The 27,172-nt window shown below is 39.9% G+C and overlaps 1 protein-coding gene across 9 annotated transcripts in view; it reads right to left on the bottom strand.

Moving 5' to 3' along the window:
* The window catches only part of MYLK (myosin light chain kinase), a 197,031-nt gene that overhangs the window by 76,349 nt on the left and 93,510 nt on the right, over positions 1-27,172 (bottom strand). For 6 of the 9 annotated variants that reach the window (XM_071562932.1, XM_071562933.1, XM_071562939.1 and 3 more), the window contains 4 exons: positions 25,044-25,196; positions 9,298-9,435; positions 8,452-8,649; positions 7,000-7,246 (listed from right to left, as the gene is read on the bottom strand). In XM_071562932.1, coding sequence (XP_071419033.1) covers positions 7,000-7,246; positions 8,452-8,649; positions 9,298-9,435; positions 25,044-25,196 — 736 coding nt within the window. Of the gene's footprint in view, positions 1-1,877; positions 1,913-6,999; positions 7,247-8,451; positions 8,650-9,297; positions 9,436-25,043; positions 25,197-27,172 lie in introns of those variants that run through there. The other 3 variants (XM_071562934.1, XM_071562935.1, XM_071562941.1) reach the window with 3 other exon arrangements.

Raw genomic sequence — 27,172 nt, 5'->3', positions numbered from 1 at the left:
GTTGCCACCACTCCCCTGACTTCTATTAAAAACTCAGACTTGAACTGATTGAGGACTAGAGGTATATTTCATTAGTGAAAACCCTTCTGTCCTTCTCAGTTTAAGCTTGTGAATGGGTACAAAGTCCTGGATGATTTTTCTTTTTCAGACAAAAATAATTTCTACTGAAAACATTTCCTGGACATGAGCAAAATATGTGTGTTGGGATGGGGCTGTGGGGAGGGAAGGGAAGAAAGGCAAGTTTTCCCAGCTGTGTTTTCCTTTAAAAAGATTTGCTAGATGAGAGCATCTTCAAGTCCACTTAGCCCTGAAGTTTAAAATATGGACTCAGGACTGCCTTCCTGTTAGCTTGCCATAAATATGTTGTCTGGCCTGTTTTTTAAACTGCATGGAAATACTTTCGTGGATATCTTACTGTTTGGGTGAAAAAACTATAATTTCACCTATCTGTAACTTGCAGTGAAGACACACTGTAGGCAAGATCAATAACACAGATCACAAAATCACAGATGCAGCACAAAGTTTTGTCTTTGTAATAGCAATTAGTGCCGTCACCTATTCAGACAGACTTCCCTTGTTTCAGACAGACTTCCTTTGCTTTCTATTGCTTTAGAAAAAGAAACAGTGCATCTGCCTAATATCAAAATCAAGCCTTCAACACCATGAATAAATTGGTGGGTTTGACCAAAGTAACTGGATTGCAAAGGAAAGGCCCTGCTGGTAGGACCATAACTCGCCTGACCCTAAAACCATTAATAACAAGAAACCATAGAAATATTTTCAACACTTTTATATGCAGTAAATCAGAATATGTACACAAGAAACTGTTATTGAAGGCAACCCATGAGGGCAGCACTGAAAGCCACAACCCTTATTTCTTTCAATACAAAAAACTAGATAACATCTGGGTACCAAACATAAACTGTCCAAATGGCAGGAGAGGATCCGAGTCAATGCAAAGTATTAAACTGAGCCCTGCGCTGGATACCTGCCATTCTCACTTCCTCTTATGTGTGGCCTCCATTTGGAAGCAAGAAAAATAGAAAGAAGGCAAGACAAATAGAAAGATAAATAAAAAGAACAGCACATCATCTCCTCCCAACATACTGATTGGCATCAAAATGATGGCAGGGTACCAGCATTGCTGAAAACCTCTTGCCTTCAAACAATGCATTTCAAATTGGCCCCTTTTGCCACTATTGAAACCCATGATGGTTTTTTTGCTGCTTCTCAGAAGCTTTTAAGAAAAGCAGACACACTCTGGAGCTGCTCATTCACCAGTGCTGCAGAGCTGTTAGCAGGCTGTTGGTTTACCAGAAGTTTCCTCCTGTTCAGAACTCAAACCCAATCCAAAGCTGACAAAGGAGAAGCCCTGCATGATATAGAGAATTTACAGCATACATCAAATAGTGAACCACTGCTCTGCTTCTGTCATGAACATATGGCAAAAATATTTGCCCACAAGAATTGTGTCACCAGTGGGAGAGGTTAAAGTAACAGAGACAGCACTGTCCCAGGAGAGGAATCCAGGGGTACTGGATGTGGTTCTGACCACTGTGAGGAATAATAGCATTTCTGCAATGCATCCTTCCCTCTGCAGATTCGTCACATATGCAAAGAAGCAAATAAGGAAGGCAAAATGAACCCTTCTAAGTAAGGGGTTGGAAAATAAAGGAGGGGGTAAGAAAGCAGGAGAGCATTTTGTTCTTTCTATTTTTAAAAGCTTGGGAAGCACTTACAAATTATGGTAACAGTGGGACACACAAGTACCTAGATGGAAAACTGATTCACAAGGTGGTTTTTTGATCTTTATTGTGATTTCTGATTCAAGTGAATGGCTGTGATTCAAGTGAGGGACTAGACTACTAGATACAAACCTTGACTCTGTCTGATTCATCACATCCCTGTTCAATAGTGTAGCCTTCTCAGGGTAAGTCCTGCTCCCACTGAAATCAAAGTGAGGATTTTAGGAGCAGGGAGAACATACTTGTGTCTTCTGAGTTCAGTGGCAGTCTAAAAAGGTAGGTTAAAAACATTGACCTACCTTGGAGACCACGAGATGGAAAAAGAGAAACAAGCCAAGAAAAATTAAGAAGGACTGGGTGGTTTAGATGCTAAATTCAATCAAGCACAATTCTGGAAACTTGGTAAATATTTTCACGTTTACGCAATTTCAGAGTCTAGCAAGGCAAAGATGCTCAGGGGCAGTCAGGAAAAACAGAGCTTTGCAGTGCACCAGCACGTCCTCAGGCATTTCATGTCTCTGCTGCCTTGAATCTTGGCAATAACAATATTACTTGTGCAGTTTGAGGTTCTCTGTGTTGGCATTTTATCAACAAAACCCCAGACACAGACAGATCTCAGTGCCTCTGTTATTCTGGAATAAGGACAGACATGGATAAAACCTGTACTTAGGAGTTGGGCTGTAAAGAAGTGCCTGGAAGTGTTGACTTTTGCAGGACTGTTCTGTAGAATACTCATGCACAGGACTTATCTTTAAAATGTCAAGGAATAATAATAAACCCCTCCACTAAAAACAAATAAAACCCCAGCTGCAAAGCCTGAGGCAGTTTTAAAAATAGCTCTCTGTCCTATTGTGGGATCAGTTTTCCCCGGAATGGCTTTTATGTTCAAAATATCTTGAAATACTGGTTTCTTGGCAGAATCTACTCAAATATTTTCACTGAACCTTAGATGAGGCTTATTGTCTGCATGTCCCTAGGAAGCACTCTTTGGAGGAGCAAGAGAAAATGCACTTTTAATTATAGTTGGGGGACACACTGAAGTTTCCTACCAGACTACCAAGTGGGAAACAAATACTGCAGAGTAAATCACATTTTTTCAAGAATGAACTCAAAGGGGCAACAAAGTTGATCCCTAGGTATAGCTGGTGCTTCAGAGCAGGTAACTGCAAATCCTCAGAAGGAGGTTTTGCAACTTTTCTGTGAGTTAAATGGAGAGAAAGTCCAGACTCCATGAAGCTTTAACCCCAAAGAAAGCAGCTAATCTACTGGATCACAACTTCAGCAGACAGAAAGCAGAGCAGCTCTACTGACTTCAAAGAGGATGCACTAATTTACCTCACTTGAATGTTTTGCCAAAAGCTTTTTATACCTGAAAGGCCAATGATTTTATTTGCATTTATAGCATTGAGGGGGAGAATGGAATGAGAAGGGGTCATGGGTTTCTTTCTAAAAATAGACAGTGTGTTGATAGCAGAAAACAAGGTTTGCAAACTGCATTTTACAGGAAGACAGAACTATATTTATTATTTAGTGTAATGAAATGTAATGTGACAACTGCTTTTTATACAACCTGAATTGCAGAATATTTGAGGTACCACTGATTTATAAAATGAATGTTTACTGCTGATTTTAAGCAGATATTTCAAATCTTCAAATAAAGATTAAGCAACACTAACTAAACTTTTATGGAAGATGGAACTGGGGAGAGGAGAAAAGTTAACAAAGTAGATGATTTGCTTAAGGAACTGCAGGGGGATTTGTGAGGTCTCTCATGTTGACTGTGCTGCTATAAAGGTTTAACTCATCTAACAGTCTCTGTCCAGTTCTCACAGTTTCTTTGCTTACATCTTCCTTTATGATGTACACACCATGTGCAAGAACATGGAGAAGTAATAGTGGGTACCAGTGCTTGCATCACAGGAAGGATGCAAAGGACGGGAGGGGAAATAGATGTCTGTATTTTAGTTTAGTAAAAAAATTATTATTGTTTCCCATTTCAAGCATCTTGCAGGCTGTAAAATGCTCACATTTCGATGGATGAACTGCAGCAGTGGGAGAATCTGTTCTTTTTTTATATTTATGCAACACCATTCCTCTTGGCCTGAGACATAACAGGCTCAATGGAACATTATTAGGACAATTAAAGTGAAGAATACAAATGTTGAGGAATCAGAGGCTTGTGAAGGTTTAAAGCAAGGGCCAGGAGAGGTTACAATGGTTACCCTCTTAAAAGTCAGACGTAGCAGTCCGCTAAATAGTAAAAGGCAAAAGAAAGATGGATTCTAAGTGATGCTATGGGATGGTAAGACAGAAAGCCAATAAGCAATCACTGATGGATCACAGCAGGATCACACCAGGCTACACGTCCTTGTCAGCTCACTCTGATGAAAGGAGAAAGAACTAGCAAGAGACAAACACATCTTTTGTTAAACCCACATTTTTAAGACTGGAGTTTTAATTTGTGGGCAGCCAACACAAAAGGAGAATAGTGGACATATTAAAATAGAATTTAGAACTTAAGATTAATGGAGAAGAAAATTGGAAAATCATTAACACTGGTAGGAAACCATGCCCAGACTAAACTAAGGAAGTTGGAGAAGGAGGGACTCCCTAAAAGCAGCTATGCAACTATGCTTCCAAAATTAATACGTGAAAAGGAGATGCACATTTTATTTGAAATGAAAATGATTATGTTTAAAAATAGCCTACTGCCAACTCCTCTATAAACTCTTCAGTGAGTTGACTTGGGTTTTCTCAGTTATTCCATATATCTAATGGACTGTGTAGGAGTTTTTGAGAGGAAGCCCCTAAACACAGCTCTCCTCCTCTCAGGTACTGTTAAGATTGTTTTGGAATATATAAACAATTCTCAATCAAGTATTAAAGACAAATGCAGCCAGTTCCACAGCTATTTAGATAAGACTATTTAGTGCTGAAAATTATTTTAGGTGTCTTGCAAACTTGAAATTATACAGCTGACTCTTGGCTCCTTGGATATTCCCAAGGCCATGACTTCTCTGTTACTCACAGTACATAAGCAGTTGCCTAAAAGCATATGGCTTTTTGTTCCCTGAACAGTAACTGGAACTTTACAAATGACAGCAGGGCAAAATGAGGTATCAGCATTCCCTTTGCTCTAATTGCAGCCCAGATTTACTCATCATGGATTAGAAAAAGCCAACATGAATGCACTGATCTTTGTGGGACCTCCAGTTGTCTCTCTGGTAAAAGGATTAGGGAATAACTGAAACTCACATGTAATCTGCTGTGTTGTTTTCTAGCTACAGGATTACTTTTTCTCACCCTCCCCCCAAAATGTTCTCATCTGCTGATTTTCTGAAATTATTTTCTAAGTGTACATTCTAGAATCATCAGACTTTGAAAAGTGTCTCCAGTGACAAATTTGGCCTGAGTGATCACAGCCACACCTGATCATCACAGCCACCTTCCCATATCAGCCCCAGCAAAGTCTTCCACAAAGCCCTCTTGGTTCTCTTTTGCTCTTCCTGCCCTCTCTTCTTCTTCCATCCCTGAAGTTGTGCTGAAATATCTCATTCTCTTTCAGTTCAAGTGAGACCACCAGCAAATCATCAGAGCAGATGCCCGTGCCCAGGGCACACACACTGAAACTGGGAAATGTGCCAGCAGAAGGTGGCAATTCTCACAGTTTCTGCTCTCTCCTGCAGAGGTTCCTGACCTCAGTGAACTGGAACTGGCATTTCTAATCCCACCAGAGGTACTGAGAGTTAGAAATCCCACTGATCCCCAAGGGACATGGATGCAAGGATTCATGGAGACATGACCTGGACAAATCAGCATCAGGAATGTCCTGGATGACCTGGGACAATTGTGAACAAGCCAGTTGTTCTGAAATGAGCCAGTTCACAATTTATTGCAGACTATCAAGGGCCTAAATCAACTGAACACCTTATTTGCAAGAAGGTCACAGCACATATGGCTCTTGCTGCATAGTTAGCAATAAGACTTGAAAATAAATGTAGAAATACTTCATTATAGGAGATCTTGATATTCGAGAGCTGTAATTTTCTAAAGTACCTTTTCCTGGTGAAAAGTGAATGCCTTGTCTGACTTTAAATATTAAACACACTGAAGCCACTCTGTGTCTGTCTGTGGTGAAACATCCCTTCAAACCATGCAACTACACAGTGACATGTTCATCATTTGGGCCACACTGGCTGGAAAACAAACTGTAACTCTAAAAAATTAAACTCAATTGTTTAGAGGCCAAATGGGTGGAATTTATTAAGATTTTGCCTCCCTCCTTGTGTTAGGGAGACATGAGTAATTTATTTGCAAGCAGGCAAAGGATAGTTCCAACTAATCCATCTGGATTAAAATGTCAGTGTGTGGAGCAGAGCAGAAAATTTTCTTCCAGTGTAATGGATTTGAATGTCCATGATGATGAAATAATTTTAAGAAAGAAAGCCACAAATATTAGCCAAGTAAGGCAATACATCTAGGCACAGTAAATAACAGAGAATGGTAACATCAGTTTAAAGTTGTACAGTATGTTTTCTATAATCACACAGGTGATATATTTACACCCAATCTTCACCATTGGAGGTGGAAAATGCTGTGGCACTTTCTGCAGGGTAAAGAACCAGCAAATGTGATCCTTCATTTAAAGGGCAGTTATTTTACCAGAATAAAAGAAAATTTGATTCAAAACACCTCTTCCAGATTTTGTAGGAATAACAAGATGTTCAAACCATCAGGGTGCCTCATTTCAAAGATATATCAGAAAAACAAGAATACAACTTGCATATAAAATTCAGACATTTCAAACATGGTCAGGAAACACTTTTTCCCATTAAAGGTATGGATCAAAATCTTGTGCAACAGCCTTTCCAGGTCAGGTTGTTCCCATGGAAAACAGGCATCCTTACAAGTACCTAGAGAGATACCAAACACGATAAACAATAGCTCCATACTCAAGATGTTGATTATGGTTTCGGTTGCTAGAAAGCCAAATGGCTTCCCATACTGCAGCCACAAAGCTTTGTTTTTCAGGATACCAAAAGGAAATCATACTGCTTTGTCCTTTCTTTTCTGACTCTTCTTGTGTTTTCTCTTTGAGTTTTATTAGTTCTTTTGGTCCCTCAGAAATATTTTGTTCCTTTAGTACCCTAATGTTTCACATGAAAAGAATGGAACTCTTGTCTTTTTCAGGTGGGAATTGCAACTAAATGTAACTAATTGTTTCAAGGGAACAAGTTTTTCACAGCACACCTACCTGAGCTGAATTTCATATTGCCCTGCATGACGAGACTGCACATTCCTCAAGACCAGTGTGAAGATGTCTTCATTTTGCAAGATTTCACATGCTGTTCCTGGCAGTATTTCTTGTCCATCTTTAAACCAGTGAACAGTGGGGAAAGGATCTCCAGCAATGGCACAGGATATAAGGACATTTTGCCCAGGTGCTGCTGTCACTGACCTGGGTTTGCTAATGAACCAGGGCTGGATACCATCCTGAGGTTCTGGAGTTTACAAACACAGAGTACAAATCAGAACAAAATGCCAAGCTTGAATGTAACTACTAAGCTAACTAATTTCAGAGAAGGCAATCACAGGCAAGGAAAGTTATTTTGAACATGCAGGGTGTAAGTTTTTAATCTGAAAGTAAGTTAGGCTTTAGTTTTGGAAATAACTTGTGTTCATATTAAAATTAATCATTTACTTGGCACTTTATTGGCTTGATCCAGGCTTATACTAAGAGCAAAACAAAGAGACTTTAAAGCTGCCCTAAAAGGAATCTTGGAGATTTGTCCTTAGAGAATGTGGGTAGGAATAGCTTTAAGGGCAAGGAACAGTACTGTGACTGCTGTGCAGTTGAGAGCTCATGTAATAAATCATCATTAACAATTGCATAAAACTGCATTTAATATAGAAGACTGACCCTGAGGTTAGATCTCAGAGGGGCTTAGAGGATAGAGGAAGGTCTGAATTCAGAGCAGACAGTGACAACAGACTGCAGACCCATCCCTGGAGACACAGTTCTCTCAAATACTGCAGATAAGGCATTTCACATTAAAAATAACAGAAGTCTCTTACTAATTGCCAATAATTCTCAGTAATGACTATGAGAAAATGTCAGCATACAGTAAGATTAGATGAAGTCCCCTGTCACAAAGGTAGTGAATGCCCAGTCATAGGAAGTCTGCAGGTACTTCAGTGTTTACTGTGGCATTTACATCATATGTGGAGATTCAAAGCCAAATTTTTTGCAGCTAGTTCTCAAATGGCAGAAATCATGTCTTCCTTACATGCTACCACTACACTGCTAACACTAAATCCAGGATACCTCTCTCCCAGGCAGCTTTTCCAAATACTAAGGGCTTCAATTAGAAATAAAAACATAATTAAAAAGTTTCCTTCAGGTCCATAGCTAAGGAAGAGGGATAGTTATAATCTGCAGCTGCATTTAGCAGAAGTTTCGCACTGTCCCTAGAAATAGGACTCAGGAATGCATTTTTGAAATAGTAACATAATGTTCCAGAGTGAAAAGATTTTTTTAAAGCTGCTTCTGCTCAACATTCTTTTTAATTCAGATGCAGAAACTGAGAACTCATTGCATCTTTCACAACAAACCTTATAAACATTCATGTACTTTAAACAGACACTCAGCTTGCCCATTAGAATTATTTCCTTTTAGCATTTTGTAAGGTGAAGAGGAACTTTATACCTTGAACTGTCAGTGTAGCCTGGGTTTGACTTTCTCCTACTTCATTCCAGGCTTCACAGGTGTATTTGCCTGTGTCTTCAGGAAACACCTCCTGGATGTAAAGACTGTACTCATTGCCTTTCTTCTCAAAGTGGAAATCTTCTGTCTCCTGAATTTCTTTTCCATTGTGCAGCCAGATGATTTCAGGAGGTGGGTTAGCTGAAAATCGGGAAACAACAAAAATCAGAGACACACAAAAAACCTGCCATACATTGATTAAGAAAATGCATAAGATTGTTGTTTTTTTGACACCTGATCCTGCAATTTCATCTTCAAAACGTTCAGGAATTTCATTAACTCTTTCATTGCCATGTAATGTGGAATAGTCTGTCTACAGTTAAAAGAGAAATGAACGAAGGAAACATGTATACACCAGACAGGGAGAATGACTCCTGGATCCCACCAAGGTGGTTATCAAGAGTTTCTGTTACCAAAGCTCAGACCAGGATTGCTCTTTTCTGTAGGACTAATCTTACCCCAGCTGAGAAGAATTCAGTCTTGCTGAAGCTCACAACAAAAGCTGCTACAAGTCCACTGAGACTTAGTTGTAGTTCAACAGCAGGACTCCATAATAAACTTATGTTATTATGATAACATTCCAATAAAGAAACACTTGTACAGGTCTGAACACCGGACAATGTTCATCCCCCTAAAGGTCATATTAGACAAACCCATCTTTTCAGGAACTGGTTCCTAGAAATATTATTTCCAAATGAAAGACACCTGCTAAAAAGATGGGGAAAAACACACACTTTGCAGCAGGACCTTTTTTTTTTTTTTAAATAAATCTGTCCTGTAGCTACACACCTGATACCTCCACTGTCATTATCACTTGACTTCCATCCATTACTTTGAGGTCAGTCAGGCCTTTAAGGAAGATGGGTGCAAAAGTCTTGTTTAACTTGGCAGCCTGTGCACTTTCTGCCTTCTTGCTGCTCTTCTTTTCTGTGAAGTTAAAAAAGAATAAAAGGCATCTCTTACTGGAATTTTCATGGTAACTGACCTTAGATTCAACATGATTTTGAGACAGTGGTTTCATTTCAACTTTCAGAAGGCAAAAATAACTGAAACTACCCAACACAGATCTTTTGCTTTGCCAGTATTCCAAGCAGAAAGACAAGAAATGGGAATGGAACTGTCCTTATTTCAGGAATCCTCTTAAATCATGGTTAAGAGCTATCAGACTATCACTCAGAAATTACACTCATTTTCCCAAAATACACAAGCTTAGGTGAAAAAAACATAGAGCAACCCAGCAACTTGTAACCAACAACTGAATGCCTTTAATCCCTGCTAAACTCACATAAAAATCTTAAGGTATGTTTCAAGTTGCTGTTCTCATGATTGGTGAGTTAAAAATGTAAACTCACAGGAATATAGAATTTGCAACTCTGTATGAACCTACAAATGATTTCGTTTGTTAGATGGCCAATATCAAATGGGTTTGAGTTCACCACACTCCTCTCCTCTATTTCACTTTGGCAACTGACTGATGATGGGAGAGGTTGAAAACTGAGCTTATCAATACATATCATAAAACAAACTGTTGGATTAGGGCTTCAGTTTTTTTTCTTTTGAAGCTGTACAATCAAATGCTGAGTGCTGGAAAGAAATTAATCACTTTTAAAAATAAAATCTATCTGTGATATGTTGTTTCCAGATCCACAGTGGTCTTAGATTCAAAGGTTATGAAGCAAGACCATTTAACTGTGATCTATGTGGTACACCAGACCAGGAAATATACTCCTGCCCTAAAAACCTGAGCAAAGAGAGTTTTGAAGCCAAAGTAGTGATCATGACCAAATGTAAGAAGCCATAAATATTTATTGGTCACTTGGATACACTTCTTGATTTGTTTAGCTTGCATTCAGACCTTTTGCATCTTGCCTTTAAAATGCCAATTCTACGTTCTATCCATACATCAAAACAGCTTTATTTTGCTTATTCCTGCCTTTAAAACTTTCAAAGATATATCAAGAACATCCAAAATAGTATTGCAGCAACAGAAAGTGTCAGGCTGGAGAAAAACCACAATGCATAAAATTGGTGATTAGAGAAAAATACAGCACCTCACTGAGCAAGCCCTCTAAATCTCCTGAAGGCAAAAAGTTAAGCTTGTCCCAGGGTAAGTTGAGCTCAGTGTAAATTTGGAAGCTGCCTGGAGGGAAAGTTTTTCCTTTTCTCTAGGAAAGCTTTTTCTAGCCAAAATCTTGTCTCGCTGGCTTATGCTGCAGGTCTTTTCTTGGCACTGAGCAGTGAGACATTGATGCTTGTGAGAATGGAAATATGGGACCTGCCTGAGACCCACTGGGACTGCTGTTACAGTCCTGCCACTCTGAAGTGCCTGATTCACCATCAGACCACACCGACCAGCCTTAGGACTTCCCACAACACCTGCTTGTAAGAGACCAATGCTGTATAGAACATAGCCCTAAAGTTGGGTGAAACTCAGCCACAGTAACAAACTGCTGTGGTTCACCATACCCCTCTTTGTAATGTTTACTCATGGAAACAGCTTCAAACAACTGCTGTCCTAAGCAACATCATCACATGCTCCTTCACTGCTCTGATGCCTTGTAGAAAATCCCATTGTCCCTCAAAGTGAAAGAGACCTGTGGGGGAAAGCAGAAACCCATAAAATGGAAAAAAGGAGGAAAAGGAGATGAAGAAAGAAGGAAAAGAAAAAAACCAAGAAAAGAGTAGGATAGAAAGAGGCATAGTAAAAAAAATACACTTAAAAATAATGTTCCTGTTCTCCCTTTTACTGAAATAATAACATTGCAAATCTATTTATGCAATAAACGGAGAGCAGGGAAAGGAAAACAAAAGCAGAGGTGTGGCTTTAAACCAACAGAAAACCAGCTGGGTTCTGATCACTAAACTTCAGGTCTTCAGAGTGGGACAGACAATGAGAGTTCAGTGACCAGCAACAAATTTGCTTGCAGTGGCTGTGGTAGCAACTCTCCCAGACCAGACCAGACCAGACCAGACCAGAGCGAGCTGCCTCCAGCAGAGCCCTGGTACAAACAGCACTAAGGCTGAGCAGCTCTCCACACCCCTCACAACTGGCTCTTTGCTCTATTAGACTGACCTGCCAGTTGCATGTAGTCCAAATAAATGGATTTGTATAATCTAGGAAGACAATACAGTATAACATCCTCATCTTATTAAAAAGAAATGGATGAGCAACTACAGAAGGAAGAGAGCAAAACATTTCCCAAAACGAATTTTTCAGCAATGCTAACTCCTCCAAAATATGTGCTGCAGAAATTAAAGATTCATGTATTGGAATAAAAACACCTTCTCGCACAGAGCTGCATAAACATTAAAAGGAAGCAAAATAATTCACAGTAATTGCATATATGAATCACAAATCCAATGAAAAAACATTAAGCCTCAAGGTTTCTAAGTTATCTCAGGCAGATGTCGGTGAGGAGACATATTAATATGAGTGACATTATGAAGATTTATGGGAGGCACAGGCCTGTACCCCTAAAAGAGTGACCTGCAGGATTAAAGGATGAAAAACACCTTGTCATTGTTACTGCTCAGAGCTCACTCTTTGTAAATCAAGAGGGGCAGAACCTGCCTAACCATTGCACAAAACTTTAAAAAATATTAGTGCTTACACTAAATTTAAGCACTGCATAGTTTGTACTGATGTCCTGGATCAAGACCAGTTCTCTGCTTAGACAGAAAATCATGATGGCAAGTATCAAAACCCCAGAAGTCTGTGGTATGTGAGTAGTAAAAAACTTAAAAGAATGCAGCCTCAACAGTACAAGAGAAGTTAGTGGGGAGACAAAGGAGCTATTTCAATGGGGGAAACTGAATGTCATCATGCAGAACACTGAGATGGATTATTAAGTCTGAAATAGTGAAAACTTGAGGCTTAGTCCCTGAACAGAAACATAAGCAACTTTCTCAAGACACTCCCATTGTAAACCCATCATATACAAATGCACATACGCTTTTATTTAGTCCTTGAAGTGTTACCTGATTTCCCAATACCTACTGTAAATCAGGAGTAAAAACATGTCCCTATTTGTTGCTGATGTTCTTTGGAGCACACAGACAGCAAAGGCATCTCTTTACCAGCAGATACAAAATCTGTTGTATGTAAGAGCTCAGTTAGAAAGCTAAAATTAAAAATTAGGAGCTATCACGGCTAAGGCAACCAGTGTTCCTATTCAACTGTGTGACATTCAGGATACAAAAATTATATGGCTAATAAGTCTGACTCCATGGCAACTTGAACAGTCTGTCTTCAAAACAAACATTCTCCACTACTTTTAAAATATGTATTTTTAATGGGGATCCCTAATTTTATGCTACTGTTGTTCATAAGTGCATACTGATCCATGGCATACATTTATTGTACCAGCAACTTGATCAAAATACCACAAAAATAGTCTAATATTTTTTGACTCCTCAGCAACAACTAAAAATACTTTAGTTCTAATTCATAAATGCTATTTGTTCACTAAGAAACTATAGGGGCTCATTTCATGCAGTGTTTCTTCCTTTACTTAAAATTTGATATTGTGGATGTCTAGGCTTAGAAAAAAATTAAAATTACCTACTGACCTTTGTTTCTCTGAGATGTTTTACACAAGACAACACAGTGAGTTTTAGATAAGTTATTTAGTCTCATTTAGTCTTAGTGTAAAATCATTGCATTTTCTCAGAAGTGATTGACACAAACATGCAGAGGCCAAATTGCAAAGCCTGAATTCTAACTATTTTCAAATTCTTCTGAAGCTTGTAAATGCTTTTAGTTGTTTATTTATGACATAGCATCATGCAGTGACTCAGTGTTTGTCTGATGAAGGCTTTAACATTTCACAATCTTACAATGAAATAGCAGTGCTGTACATTTTCACAGCTTATTTTACTATTCCTAATGATTCCTTCAATTTTAGCCTTTAGAGGTCTTGTTTGGAAAAACAGCAATCAAACTCATTTTGGAGGGAAAAGAAGGAATGCTGCTCATTCAAGTTTAAGCAAATAACTCCTCATTTATGGTGAAAAGATACTGCGTGATTTTGCTTCCTTTTGAAAACACCTGGCTAATTATTTCAACAGGGAAGTATTGCAAAGAAAACCATACACAAACCCCCAGGAACTGTTTGCAAAAGGGTAGCTTCAGAAAGTGCAACAACCACAGAGGGTCACATTCCCTGGCCACATCTCTTTGCTTGCTGGGAACAAACCCTGTGACTTGCACCAGGTAATAGTGGGCAAGAGATAAGAAAAGCAGGACACAAGTGAGCAGCTGCACAAAACGGGCCAGTATGAGGGCTTCATTTCCCTCATTCTTCTAAAGGCCCTTTCACCACGTGAACACTGCTGGGGTTCAAAATCCATATGTTACCAGTGAGAGCTGGCTCCAGAGCCCAGGGCAGGAGGCAAGAAGGAAAAGAAGAAAGCAGAGGTAAAGCTCAGATACTGCAGGTCACTGTGCTTCTGGCTGAAACATCCTCTTTCATAATACCACAGGGTATTTTTGCTGCCAAAACTGCAGACAATAAAAACACAGCATATCAGGCACCAGAAAGGAAATCTGGAACCTAAGGAAAATTTTGTTTGACATTAGCATAAGGACATGACTTCATTATGTATCTACACATCTCCCAGCTTATTTGACTAGATGTGAAAAAGAGGAGATCCGATCTCTCCCTTGCTATTATGTTAATGCTCTCTAATCGCCTATAGCCATTTAATAGCTCCCTCATCACTCTTACTTCTTATCACTTTCAAGGTTCACCTCTAAGAATGAAAACAAGGAATATAAGAGTCAACACTACACTAAAACACTCTACCCCAAGCAGAGAATTTTCTCCCTCCCTTTCACTTCCCCAGTCAGCTTCTGTTGGTGCACTCCATTCCCCCCGCCTGGACCATGTCAAGGCAATTCTTGAGGAACATCAGAGTGCACTACAGAAGGTGGGCTTGATTAAACACAGGTACATTTCAATAACTTGTTTTCAGACTGTGCAACTAGTTTACTTTATTGTAGCTTATAAAAGCTGCCATCATTTTCTAAGCACAGCTGTTGGTTTCATGCAGGTGTAAACAAGCAAGATAATACAGAAGAGAACTATGTTTTTCCCAAATACTACTTAGAGAGAACAGTTTTCACACAAGGCTGTGTTCTGGCACAACATGTAAACCCATGTAAGGCATTTCTGGTGGGAAGTGATCTCTCTGTCATTTCAGCAGGTTTGTGATAAGGCTTTACACAGGGTGACAGATTTAAAAGTCCACCACAATGATGCCACTTACAGGGTTCCTAAGATTTTTACCTTTCCTCAGGCTCCAGTGTGCATTAATGTTTGGAAACAGCAAGTAATAAGATGCACAGCATAGTGGGAACACAGCCTGGGAGCCCAGAAATAGTAAGGAAAGCATGTAAAGGGTCCTTTATATACCCACATGTATTTTCTGCAAACCAAAAGGAATACAGGCTTTTCCCACAGCATTCCCTTACCCCTAAGGGTTCATTTTTTTTATTAGAAAAGCATCCATAGCTATGTTTAAAAATGCCTCTTAGGGCATTAAATCCATAGAGATTAAGGAGAATTTAAACTCTTCCAATTTCTTACCAAAAAATACAAATTCTCAGCATATTTGGATGGCAATGGTACGAGATATATTACCTCTGATACACAACTATTTCTATTAATCTCTTATTCTGATTTCCAGTATTTGTGTAATCAATAGTAAGGCAATCTATCTACAGTGATCATATCAAACTTCAGATTATTTATGAACTTGCATTAATAGAAATTTAAAGTGTTAAAAATTGCTTTCCTATTACTTGAGTTTTCTCAATCCAGGTTTTTAAGTGTCCTTACATAACTTTAACCTCTGCATATCTGCAGACTGGAAAATATTGTAAGAAGAGTCTTAATATTAGCTGTGGGCCTAAGACAAAATACACTTGATTTTTTTAAAATTTAGATCTGAATCAGATCTTGGGGATTAAGCACAATTGTAAACATCTCCACGTTGATAAGCATGGGTGAGTTAATGTGTTGAAGGTGTATATCTAAAATAAAAAGGTGAAAATTCATGCTGTAGGGAACAGTTAAACCACTACCAATCAATTGTACAACACACCTATACCACTTTAACTGCAATTATACAACCAACTAATTACTTTCTAGGATAAAAAATATAGATAAATCTATACTCTTGGAGAGAAGTAAAAAAAAAAAAAATGACTTCACTGTGGCATGTCTATCCACTGATTTGCTGTTGAAACTGAAGTGAAGAAGAAAATCCACATCAGGATGTAAATTTTAAGAAGGTTTCCAAAGACTAGACCTGGCCTGTAGTCAAAACAGTTAACATTTTATGGACTTCATCAATTCTAGTAAATTTTCTTGTTCATTTGCCTTCCCTGATGTACTGAAGATGTTTTCATGTGAGCTGCACTGCAGAATGCTGACATCTCCTGTTGAAATATCAGGACTTCAGCATGCTCAGCCCTGCACAGAATCACACAACAGCTGAGTCTGGAAGGAGTTTCTCGAGACTGACTGTTCCAGCCCTGTCTCCAGCCAGGTCAGGTACAGCACTGCATACACACACACCCCCCACACCCACACCCACCCCTCCTACTGCCCCTAACACTGCAGTAAGTGAGTGGCACAGGACCAGGTTATGACTGGTCACAAGCTGAGGACACACAGAATAGAGTTTGCTGCCTTATGTTCAGAACACCGCAAACAACTTGCAGTGTTTAGTCTTACAAGAGGTTTAATTATACTCGAGGAATCTGTTTGCCAGCATCATGTGGGGAGCTGCCAACTAATGCCTCGTCTGAGCCATGCGGAAGGGCTGCCTCAGCAACCCTTACCATTTATGGTGTTTAAATATCATTTTGGCTCAGAGGCTAATAAGTCAACTGAGCTGAGGAGAATGCTTAACTCAAAAAGCTCTGGGTGAGCAGGCTCAGAGAGAGAAGCAGCAGATACCACCAAAACCTCTCAAAGCCAGACCCAGGTTCGCACACATCTTCACCTTCAAAAATGTTTCACATCCTCAAATGTTTTCAGTGTAAACACACCCAGCTGTTACCACATCTCACGTTAATAATGCTATCAACTCAAAAACGAAGAGATTTTATAAGGCAGAAAATTGACATGAGGATACTCATCTGCTTTCCTGTAAAGTGTTTCTCCTCAGGCCTGAAGTGATATAGTCAAAACATTTTCTGCAAGTTTTCCAAGAAGTCCAAACTTGATTAATGGCATAAAAAATATGAGGCCTTTATGTTCTTGAGACATGTAGGAACATTTCTGCTTTAATAAAGATCTCAGGTTAGCATGTCATCTTGCAAACTTAGGTCATGAGAACTAGATGTTTAATGACCTAGCAGTGTTCTTTACACATCTACCTCCCATCATTTATTTCTGCAGTTATAATCTGTCTTTTGTCTACTTGGTTTGTTCTGCAGCTGAGATGCCACCCCAGAAATCCTACTATCAAAAGGTTGACTGCAGCAGAAAGAATCATGATTTGAAATAACAGTTAAACCAGAACAGAACAGACTATTTCAGTTGGATGGGACATACAAGGATCACCTAGTTCAGCTGCCTGACCAATTCAGGCCTGATAAAAAGTTAAAGCCTGTTGATAAGGGCATTGTCCAAATGCCCTTTAAATAACTGACAGTCTCAGAGCATTGACCACCTCTCTAGGTCACCTGTTCCAGTGTTGCACCACCCTCTCAGCACAGAAATACTTCCTAACGTCCAGTCAGAACCTCCCCTGGCACAGCTTCGAACCATTCCCACACATCCTATCACTGGATCCCAGGGGAAAGAGCTCAGCAATCCCCTCTCTGCTTCCCTTCCTCAGAAGAATCTCATTTTGGAATGCAGGGGTCAGAGATAGAGTGGATGTCTGGCTGCACAGCAGATCACTCTGCAGTCAGCAGACCAAATTCTTCCCTGACAGTCTCACTGGAAGTTTTTGCAGCCAAAGTGGTGTTTGCTTTTGCCTTCAGAACTGTCTGCCCTATTAATGACTAACACTGTTTGCAAGTTATTTGCATCAAGTAATTGCTCCTTTGTCATGGTCACAGACAGCAACTCCATGGAAGGCCTGAGAGCGTGTTTACTTACCAAATACATTTATAAGGCAGCTCAGGGGGCCCGTTGCTCACAAATGCCCCAGCACTGGATACCTCTCTGACTCAGAGAACTGCAGAAAAGGTGGTTCATATATGTCAGACCAAGTCAGGTTATCTCCACAGTGAAAATGCTCATTCTGCTGAGGCAGAATTTCGCCTTCACATGTATAGCCTCAACTTTCTGTGTGGCTGCCCAGGGAGATATTAATTTCATTGCAGTGTATCATGATGTATAGAGATATTGTTTCCATTAGAAAAAAAACTGGGCTGTGCACAGGCTGAAGTGCAATGGAAGCACAATAGGAACAGGCAATCACATAAAGCACAAGTGTCCCTGAGGATGCCACTGATCTGAAGTGTTACAGCCCCTTCAGCCTGTCCCTCCTCTGGCAAATCCACACTGGCAACAGCATTAGTTACCCTGTGGTAATATTAAAATAGTTCTGCTCCTCTACTGAGAGAGTAATCAAAACGATACTGTACTTAGAATGCTGTTAAGGAATCCCTCAAATAAGACAAATAGGACTCAGCCCGAGAGCAAGGAAACATTTGAAGTTAAACTAACATAAGAGGGGGAAAAGGAAAAAATACAGCAGCGTTGTATTTCTGGGCAAAAGTTGGTTTCAGGAAGGAATTCTAAAACAAGACTTGTTTGGCATTTAAGTCCAGAAAAGATAAGGTAGTTCTACTACAGCATTGTTTTGGATCAGTTGTCTCTTCTTGATTAGTTTAAATTAAAAATCTCTGGAATCAAGACACTACCCTGAAAAAAAAAAGTGTGTGCACATGGACTGAAAGTCAAGCCTTCATTCAATTGAAGCTGCAGAGAAGCACTTCCAGTAGTGTACAGCTATACAAGGTTCCTACCCTTGCAAACAAATGATAGATGCTTCCCTCAGGCAACCTCTGGAGAGTTTTAAGTGGAACTAATCCTACGGGATGGCTGGATGGCTGACTGCTTGGGTTCCCACTAGCTAATAATCCACATCAGCTGCCCTTGAAAACATTCCTTGGGGTAACACCATGCCCATGCTTTCAAAATCACTCAGGCATATATTCAGTGAACAGGTTTATATGTATTTTGATGACTTCCACTTTTCAACTGAAACTTGTGGCACTACAGAATTTGGCAATCCAAGCTGGGACAGTTCGCCCCTTGGCCAATGCAGGGCCATTCCAAAGTCTCTTGTAATAACCATCTGTTTTCTGTCATTCTGGCACATAATAGCTTAATATTCACAGTATTTGATCACACCACAGTTATGTAGGGGTTAGGTTTTCTCCTTTTCTTTTTTTAATTAAATTTATTTTTTTTCTGTCAGCATCTCATCTTTGTTTTTCATTTATAAGAAAAGTTAATGCAATTTCTGAAAACTAGATTTTCCTCATTCTGCAATCACTCATCCCTCATTTGCACCCAAATTTGGTTCCCCTTTTACTGGAAGTTATTTATGTTAAGAAATGGTCTAGAGTGCATTGTTCATATTGATGGCAGATCCTCTACCATTAAAAGCTTCCACACATGTTTTGTTTTTGTCCTTCATTTTTGGTCTCTGGCAGGCATTGCGTCTCAGTCTTGGTCCTGAGGTGCTGCAAGAAGGCAATTTAAAAAAAAAACCAACAAACAACCAAGGTTTACAGCTATTTGTGATCCATACTGGGTGCTGTACTGAGAACTTTGGGACACTCTTGAAATCTCTGGAACAGAGTTGCTTTGATGCTCATGACAGCTTACCCCTGACTTTTCAGTACAGTAGCAAAACCCCTCTCCCTTTCAGTGCTCTGAAACCAATTCTTACATAGCCCAGTGGTTCCATGAGTCTACTGGAATACCTTTTGGACATTTAATAAGGCTACATTTGTGTATTTTGTCAAGTCATCTATAGTCCTTTATATTTATGTTATGCTTGAAATACAGCAAAACACTTTCAGATAAGCAGTGACTTTGAAAAGCTGTCAGAAATATCACTGTAGGCAAGTAAGATATCATCCTTTGCTTACCTTAGGCAGAAATATGTATCTCAGAGAAACAAAGCTGTAGCCTCTCAATTAAGTCTTCAAAGAGAGGCTGCTTATTGCAGTGACAACCTTCTTTAAAAGATTAATGTCTAAGAAAGGTCATTCTGAGATAGAAAGAAAAACAACCCATGACCTAAAGACAGAATCTCTCATGACTGGAGGAAAAGACTCCTACCTGAAAACTTTTCTTCCACCTGGTTATATTTTATGGTCCCACTCACACCAGATGGAAAAGTGACAGGAACAAAACAAACTGGTTTTCCAGAAAGCATCTCCCTTCGCTGCTCTGATAAACTGGTTACAGCAGTGACTCTGGCAGCCTTTCAGGTGACTAATCTGCTCGTTCAGTGATCAATGAATGACTACAGTAATCGGATTGTAAGGGCTGCAGACTTCCCAACATAGACACTTGTGCTGGGGAGGCTGCACTGAAAAAAAGAAGCATGAACAGAAAGTGGTGGGGGAGAAGGGAACAGATGTGAAGGCAGGAAAGTGCACTGCTGGCAGGGAAGGAGAAATGAGGTCAAGAGCCAATAAGCAGGAACAGCACTATCTGCTGAATAGTGTTTGCTCACCAAGAGCAGCAGTATTAGGCCTCTGTTAAAAAAAACCCAACCAAACCAATAACAAACAGAGCAGGGAAGACAAGCATCAGCAAAATGAGTGGCTATAGAGCATTAGAGCCCACAGAAACACCCTGGCTGCCAGCCTGCCCTGCTGCCATCACTACCCACACTTCATGCCCTCTGCCTTGAAAACAATCAGTGATGCTGCAGCCTGGTGGGAGGAGGGTGGAGAAATCTCAAGGAGAGTGTGGTGGGTCAGATATTTTGTTTGTCTACTGAAGAAATGCAAGACCGAAGGACATTCTCTGAGGAGTCAGTCCTCATGTAGCAAGGACTCCAGTTTGGTACCATACCTAGAGAAAGCTGGGAAAGGCAATTAACTACCTCTTGTTCATGCAGAAAGTGTTTGCAAAAGAAAAGAAGTTTCCTACATGCAGCAATGATTTGGTTTGGCACAACAGAGCCCATTGTATGTCCCACCCCAATTCTCAACCTCCCTCTAGGCCATAATCTTGTGTAGTGCACTCAGGTATTGGTGTGAATGTCAGGTGGTTAAATATCCCTTTGACACACTTTTTTCTACAGGTGGATCATGCCTATAATTCTTTGTCAGTGATTAGTTAAGTGACAGAGTCAGCCACATATCAGAAGGCTTATCTCAGGCATGAGGCAGACCTGAAGAACAGTCACTATGCCTGGGAGCAGCCTCACCTTCCCACTATACCACTAAATGCCATGGGCTGTCTTGCCCTTGTACTCTGCCTCAGCCTCAGCAAAGCACTCACACCAACTCACTACACAGGTACATCCAAAGTCAATTAACTTCTCCTCACCTCACCTCAGTTGTCTATTCACAAAAAACTGTTTAAAATGTCCCACTTCAGTATCTGCAATCTCCATCAGTATATCATCACCATGTATTTCAGGTGACCTGAATGTACCCTGCTCTTCTAAGGAGCTGGTTGGTTTCTCAGTTTTCCAAATGGGATGACTGGTGAATTCAAAAAATGGCTTGTATTTTTATTTTCAAACTGTAATATGAGATGTAAACACCAATTCAAATATAATAGCTTGCACATACAATAGCAGCCAAAAAAACAACTCAGTCATGCACATGTTGTTTAAAAACTTTAAAGAAAATTTGTGCATCAGCCCTGAAGCTTCCCAAATTTTGATTTTCCTGTGTATGAAAGAGAAGTTTAAATGCAAAAAAAATCTAACATTTTCAGGGTAGCAAATGGCCCCAATTCAGGAATGTCTATAAATGAACATTTGAGTAACATGGACCACGTTTCTCACCTCTCAGGTTTTCTCTCATTAGACAGTTAATCAGGCATTTACTCAGTGCACCCTACTCACTGGAGGGTTCAGTTAGAAAAAATTCTCATGGTGAAGACATTTGTTATGCAAGTTTTTCAAAGAAGTCTTGCTCAGTCTCTGTATTTTGTCTCTATCTGTATTTCAGCTGTGAGAAACCACTGACACAGGGGAGATGGCTGTTAGGATTCAATTTAGTCTACTTAGTCTTTTACAAGGCCAAAATTAGCTTCACCTTGACTAACTTAGTTTCTCCACAGACTACCTAATGGAGCTTCCCCAGTTTACTCAGCCTCCAGATCCCTTACTTGAGTTACTCAGCTTTATTTAAGGGATCTGATGTTAATTTCTCACTTTGAATAAGCACAAGAGTGATTAGTTTGAATTTTTTAAGACCACTGCATTTCTCATGCCTCATCCATACAAAGTGTGGGACTTTTTCAACACAGTGCCAGAAGCCCTCTGCAAACAGCTCAGTACCTTTCATACAAAACTAAGGAATAATACTGAGGTTGCTCAGTGCTGGACATAATTTATCCTGCTTAATACTAAGGGAGCAAAAGACAACCATAAATGAACCCGAGACTGATGACTTAGAAGGAATGCTGTGCCACAATAAGCCTAGATAATTATCCAGGGTCCACTGCAAAGTACTGGAAAAAAATCCCACCTTTGTATTTAACAGGACTTGGAGCAGTAGCCCTGTATGGGGCAAAGGGCCTTTAAAATGTTTTTTGCTACAGTAGCCCCACAAAAGGAAATTTCCTTTGACAAAAATGAAGCTGCAGATGTTCCAAAGGCCAAAGAATGCACAGAAGTTGATCAGAAAACACAATATACAGCTAGATAACACCTGTAACCTACTAGCAGGTTTAAGTACCATCTTGTATTATAATTCAGACACGAACAGAACAGTTTGCCACTGACTATCCTTAGTGTTAACTTTTCCGAATTATCCATGAGCTGAATTTAGTTTAGAAAAATAAAGTTGAGTTTTACTGTTAGGACAGACTATTCACTCCAGGCAGTTTCCCCAGTGATCACAGCACAATATCCCTTCATGAGATCCTTGCAGTGGAACAGCAAAGCAAAAAAAGGCAATATGAAGCGAAATGTAGATCCAGACAGACTCAGGGATGTGTTCAAGGACCACAGTAGCAATTTAAGGAAAAGCTGGATTCTGACATTGGTCTGATACTGATGATATGCCAAGAACATCCATTCCTTCTCATATTAAATACAAATTACATGTCACATACCAAAAGAAAATATTTCTCTAACAATGAATGAACAAACTGAGCACTGCATGAAACCTGAAATCCTTAAATCATCCTGAAGACAAAAAGCAACTGGAGAGAGATGGCTTATAATTCAGAAATAGTTTTACAGACTTTATTCCAAAAATCAGTTTCTGGTCAGGAGAGGATTTTTGAAGTTTTCTCCCTTTCTGCATGTACCAGGATTTTCTGCTGTATTCTGTTTGCAAAAGCTGAGCATTTAGAGAGCCTTTGTGGCAGCATCCAGGGACTCAAAGAACTCTAATGGCAATAAGCTTTTGCTAGAGGTCCTGATGGAAAAAAATTATACAAACAGATAAGAGATTTGGAGATCACGATTTTAAATTTGTACTATTTTTGTCAGAAAAACTCACATTGATCTGAAAGTTACTATAATCCTCATGGCAACAGGGACATAATGATTTTTGGGGATGAAGCAGAGGGGACAGCCAAAACTGTAAAAATGTTGAACCCTTGGGTTTACAGCCCAACATTCATGTTCTTAATTCTGCTCTTGTTCTTCCCATGCCGCTCTTTCCTGTGTCCCAGAAAACAGAATGGGATGCAGAAGAGAAGAACTAATTCCCCGTAATAGCGGCAATGCAGGTTTCTAGCCCCAAACTAACTAAGGAACAGGAGGAATCCAAAGCAGTGCAACAGTGACTACTGAGCCTGAAATAGCCCAGCACACCAGACCAGGGAAAGTCCAGCTCACTCCTGCTCCCACGTTGGCATTGTAAGTCAAGCCTAAAATAACTCAGGAGTGGTTTGTAAGAGGGGGGCTGTCTTTTTGGTTTCTGAGTCCCAGTGATGGACCAGCAGGTCCTGTGTCAAAGGCAGCTCCCTCAAGGTGGAGGGCTCTTGACTGGCACTTAGCTAATGCAGATGAAATGCTCCTGAGAAATTGTAAGTGATGGCTTTGAGAATAGATTAGTTTCAGGATTATTTTAAATCAGTGTTTTCCTACTCTGTGGCTTTTTTCAGGGGTGGGAGGGCAGGGAGGGGACGACTGCATTTCCAGTTTGGTAATCAAGAAATTAACTTCACAGGTTTACCAGAATTTGTTTTCATTTTAGGCTTGTCTACGTGGGTTTTAAGTGGATTCATAGAGACAGAATAGGGGCAGGCATAGCACTGAAGTGCTGTAGACAAGCAACCCAGAACACTGGCAAACAAAGACAGATCTTGAAATCCCAGGGATCAGGACACATTTGCCATCTAACTGTGTACAGATTTCGGGCAGGTATTATTTAGTCACAGACAAAATGAATAGTTTCCTCAGCAGCTGCCACTCACAGTCTGTTGGACAGGCAGTGAGAAACTATTATAAATTCAGAAAAAAAATCATTTGCAGGTGACAAATACCAAACACAGACTTGATTGCAGAGGGAGGGGGAGTCTGAGGGACCGGGGTGGAATAGAGAGGGGGATGATCATCTCCAGGCCATAAAATAACACCTGTATAAACTGATGCGAGGGGAGACTGAAAGAATAAAGACCATATTCCTGATGAACACTACCTCAGTGTTGAATTTATCCATGGAATTCTGTCATCTCTTGTCTTCATGGTGACCTCTGGTCTTTCAGACTGTGTTTTTTCAGACCTTAGTGCAGAGTTATGGTGTTCATGGACAAATCAACTGTGTCAAATCAGCACTGTCTCAGATTTCTGAGACAACATGCCATCTCAGTTACTTACTACAATGTTCTTCTGGTACCTTCACTACCAAGATTCCACTTATTTAGAGTAATACTGCCCCAAATTAACTGATACATGCCTGTTCAGAATTACATCTGATAAATTCTGGTAACAGAACAAGAATATTGGCATTTGATATCACAATTGCAGTCCCTGGCACTGGTCTCTGTGCTCTGCCTCCTCACCACAACACTCTGCCTGCTGATATTGGTCACACTGCACTTTCTTTCAGCAGGGAGAAACTGCTTTTCTCACACTGGAACACCCCTTCCAGAAGAGCCTCACAGTTCTGTGCACTAAGCCAGGTCAGAGGATTAATAACTTTTTCTGAAACATACATATTATTTTACACTACACAGTCCTTAAGCACTTAAGTTGCACACACTTCAAGGGAGAGAAGTACTCAGCTGATAAAAGCTTAGAAAAAATATAGAATCCACTTACAACCACCTCTGTTAAGGATCCAACATTATTTTTGTTAAAGAAGATTGGTTTATATGATTGTAGTGATTGCAACAGGCTGAGATATTCACCTTTGACTGTGACCTGAGCACTGCAAGATGCCTGTCCTTTGTTGTTTTCAGCCAGACAGGTATAAATGCCATCATCTTCTGGTAGGGCATCTTGGACAGTCAATTTTGCAACTCCATCTTCAAAAGTGGAATGGGCATATTGAATTGGCTGGTCTGCAGACAGAAAGGAAGAGAATTGACTTAATACATCTGCCCCAAGTTTCAAAAGCACATCTATATTTCACTGAAATCTGGATGCCTGACACCAGCCAGTATATTGAAGCACAGAGCCAGATGCCACTCTCTGGTGCTCAGCCACTGCTCTCTAGTGACTACAACCAGCAGCATCACGAGCACAAAGCACTTTATGGTTGTCAGACAAAGCTCTCCAGTAGATCCACTGGCTGCTACCTTGAGTAGCAGCTAGAGGGGAAAGGTTTATCTTTGCATTTTTGATAGATTCACGTGGATAAGACAAGAACTGTCTTGTCTGTTTTCTTCAAACATTGTCTTCATCTTGTAATTTGCCTGGAAATAGGTAAAATGCAGATAAAACTAGATATGCAAAATCTGTTGGGCATGAAGGAGCACTTGAAGTCCCCCACAAGGTGCTTTGTAGTGGAAGACATTTCAAGAGAGACAGCAAAATCTGTGGCAGTCAATCTGCACTGCAGTGTTAGTGCAGTAACAGACAGGTACCGTCTGATCCGTGGTGATGTGACTATCAAAGAAGTTCATTTTAAGACAGTGGTTCCTTGAATTGGTTGGGTACATGTTTAAATAGTAGTGTGCATGGTTTAAAATTGCCTTGCTATTGTTTCAGGAACTGTCATCAATATCAACCTTGCTTTCTAAAATGCTTCTGCAACCTGTTTTGCTAATATTAAATAGTTTCCACTACTGACTCATCTTTGGTTGCTTTCCCAGTGTATGCAATGCTTAAGAGGGCCTGTTACCTGTGCATAAACATCACGCTGAAAAAAGAAATTAGGGTCATCTAAGAGAAGAGGACGAAACAGCAGAGAAATTGTCCAGGACTGAATCAAAGAAATCTGTCATTTGGGACTTCATGTTCAAAAGGAAAGATCAATACTGACATCATTGTCAAAATAATTTCAAAATAGGATAAAGCTCTGGGGTTTCTAAGAAGCAGTCTTGTGCTATGAGGATAAATTAAATGATGGGACAGACCTTTCTTGTTCCTCTACTTATAAGCCATCTGTTTGTTATGTTAACAAATTTTCTGTCATTTAAAAAATTGGAGTGAATATTTAATCACCTACCCAGAAGACTACATGTTTAGAATAAACTCTCTTCTCCTTTCTCACAGCTCACATATTCTTATTACTGGTTCCCTTGAGGTCACTTTCACTCAGTTACACACAGACTGTTGTAACCACTACCTTGAACCACACCGTTTTTGCACGTGGGAGTAGCACTACATTCAAATATGTTGATGTAGAGCTAAAGGCCAAGCAGACAAAACTTTCTGTAAGAGGTTGGCCACTGGACTCCCTTCCTAGTCCAACTATAAAATATCTAACCTGACAGGGATCCTGTCTGGGATTCTGACATTTGTCACCATTAGTAGCGCCAAATGATGCAATGATGCACTATCAGAAATACACTCAGGATAAAAGTTGCATCACCAAAACTGGGAAAATGCCTTTTTATTTCTGTTGTGAGTAGGCAAATGAATAGGGTAAGCGTTCTGTGTGGAAAAATAAAATGTGGGCTCCTTCACCATGTCCTGAAGTTTTGTCAAGGTTCTTTTTCACTCCAGCTCCCAACAACACTATGGCTGTTTTTCAGCAGTATTCACAAAATTCACCTACAGAACAGCCATTAGACCCCAGGAAAGAAACACAAGTGTATGAGCCCTTAGGAATAACCTGCAGCAAGACTCTAAGTTACATCCATAGTAGTTAAATTTTGATGTAATAAAAACAACTCTCCCAGTAGTGAAATGTTCCCTTCTCCAGAGGCAGAACAGTCAAATCCCCACGACAGCTTGGCAGCAGGAACAATAACAAAAAATACCTTTCTGCTGGCATGTTATGCCTGGAGAAAGAAAATTTTCCCTTGGCTCATTTATTAAAAGCTTTCTGGACAAATCACAAAGCTATCCTAAAACCAAACACTACTCAGAG

This window comes from Pithys albifrons, chromosome 8, assembly GCF_047495875.1.
Source record: "Pithys albifrons albifrons isolate INPA30051 chromosome 8, PitAlb_v1, whole genome shotgun sequence".
Classification (NCBI taxonomy): domain Eukaryota; kingdom Metazoa; phylum Chordata; class Aves; order Passeriformes; family Thamnophilidae; genus Pithys; species Pithys albifrons.
This window is presented reverse-complemented; position numbering and strand designations above follow the sequence as displayed.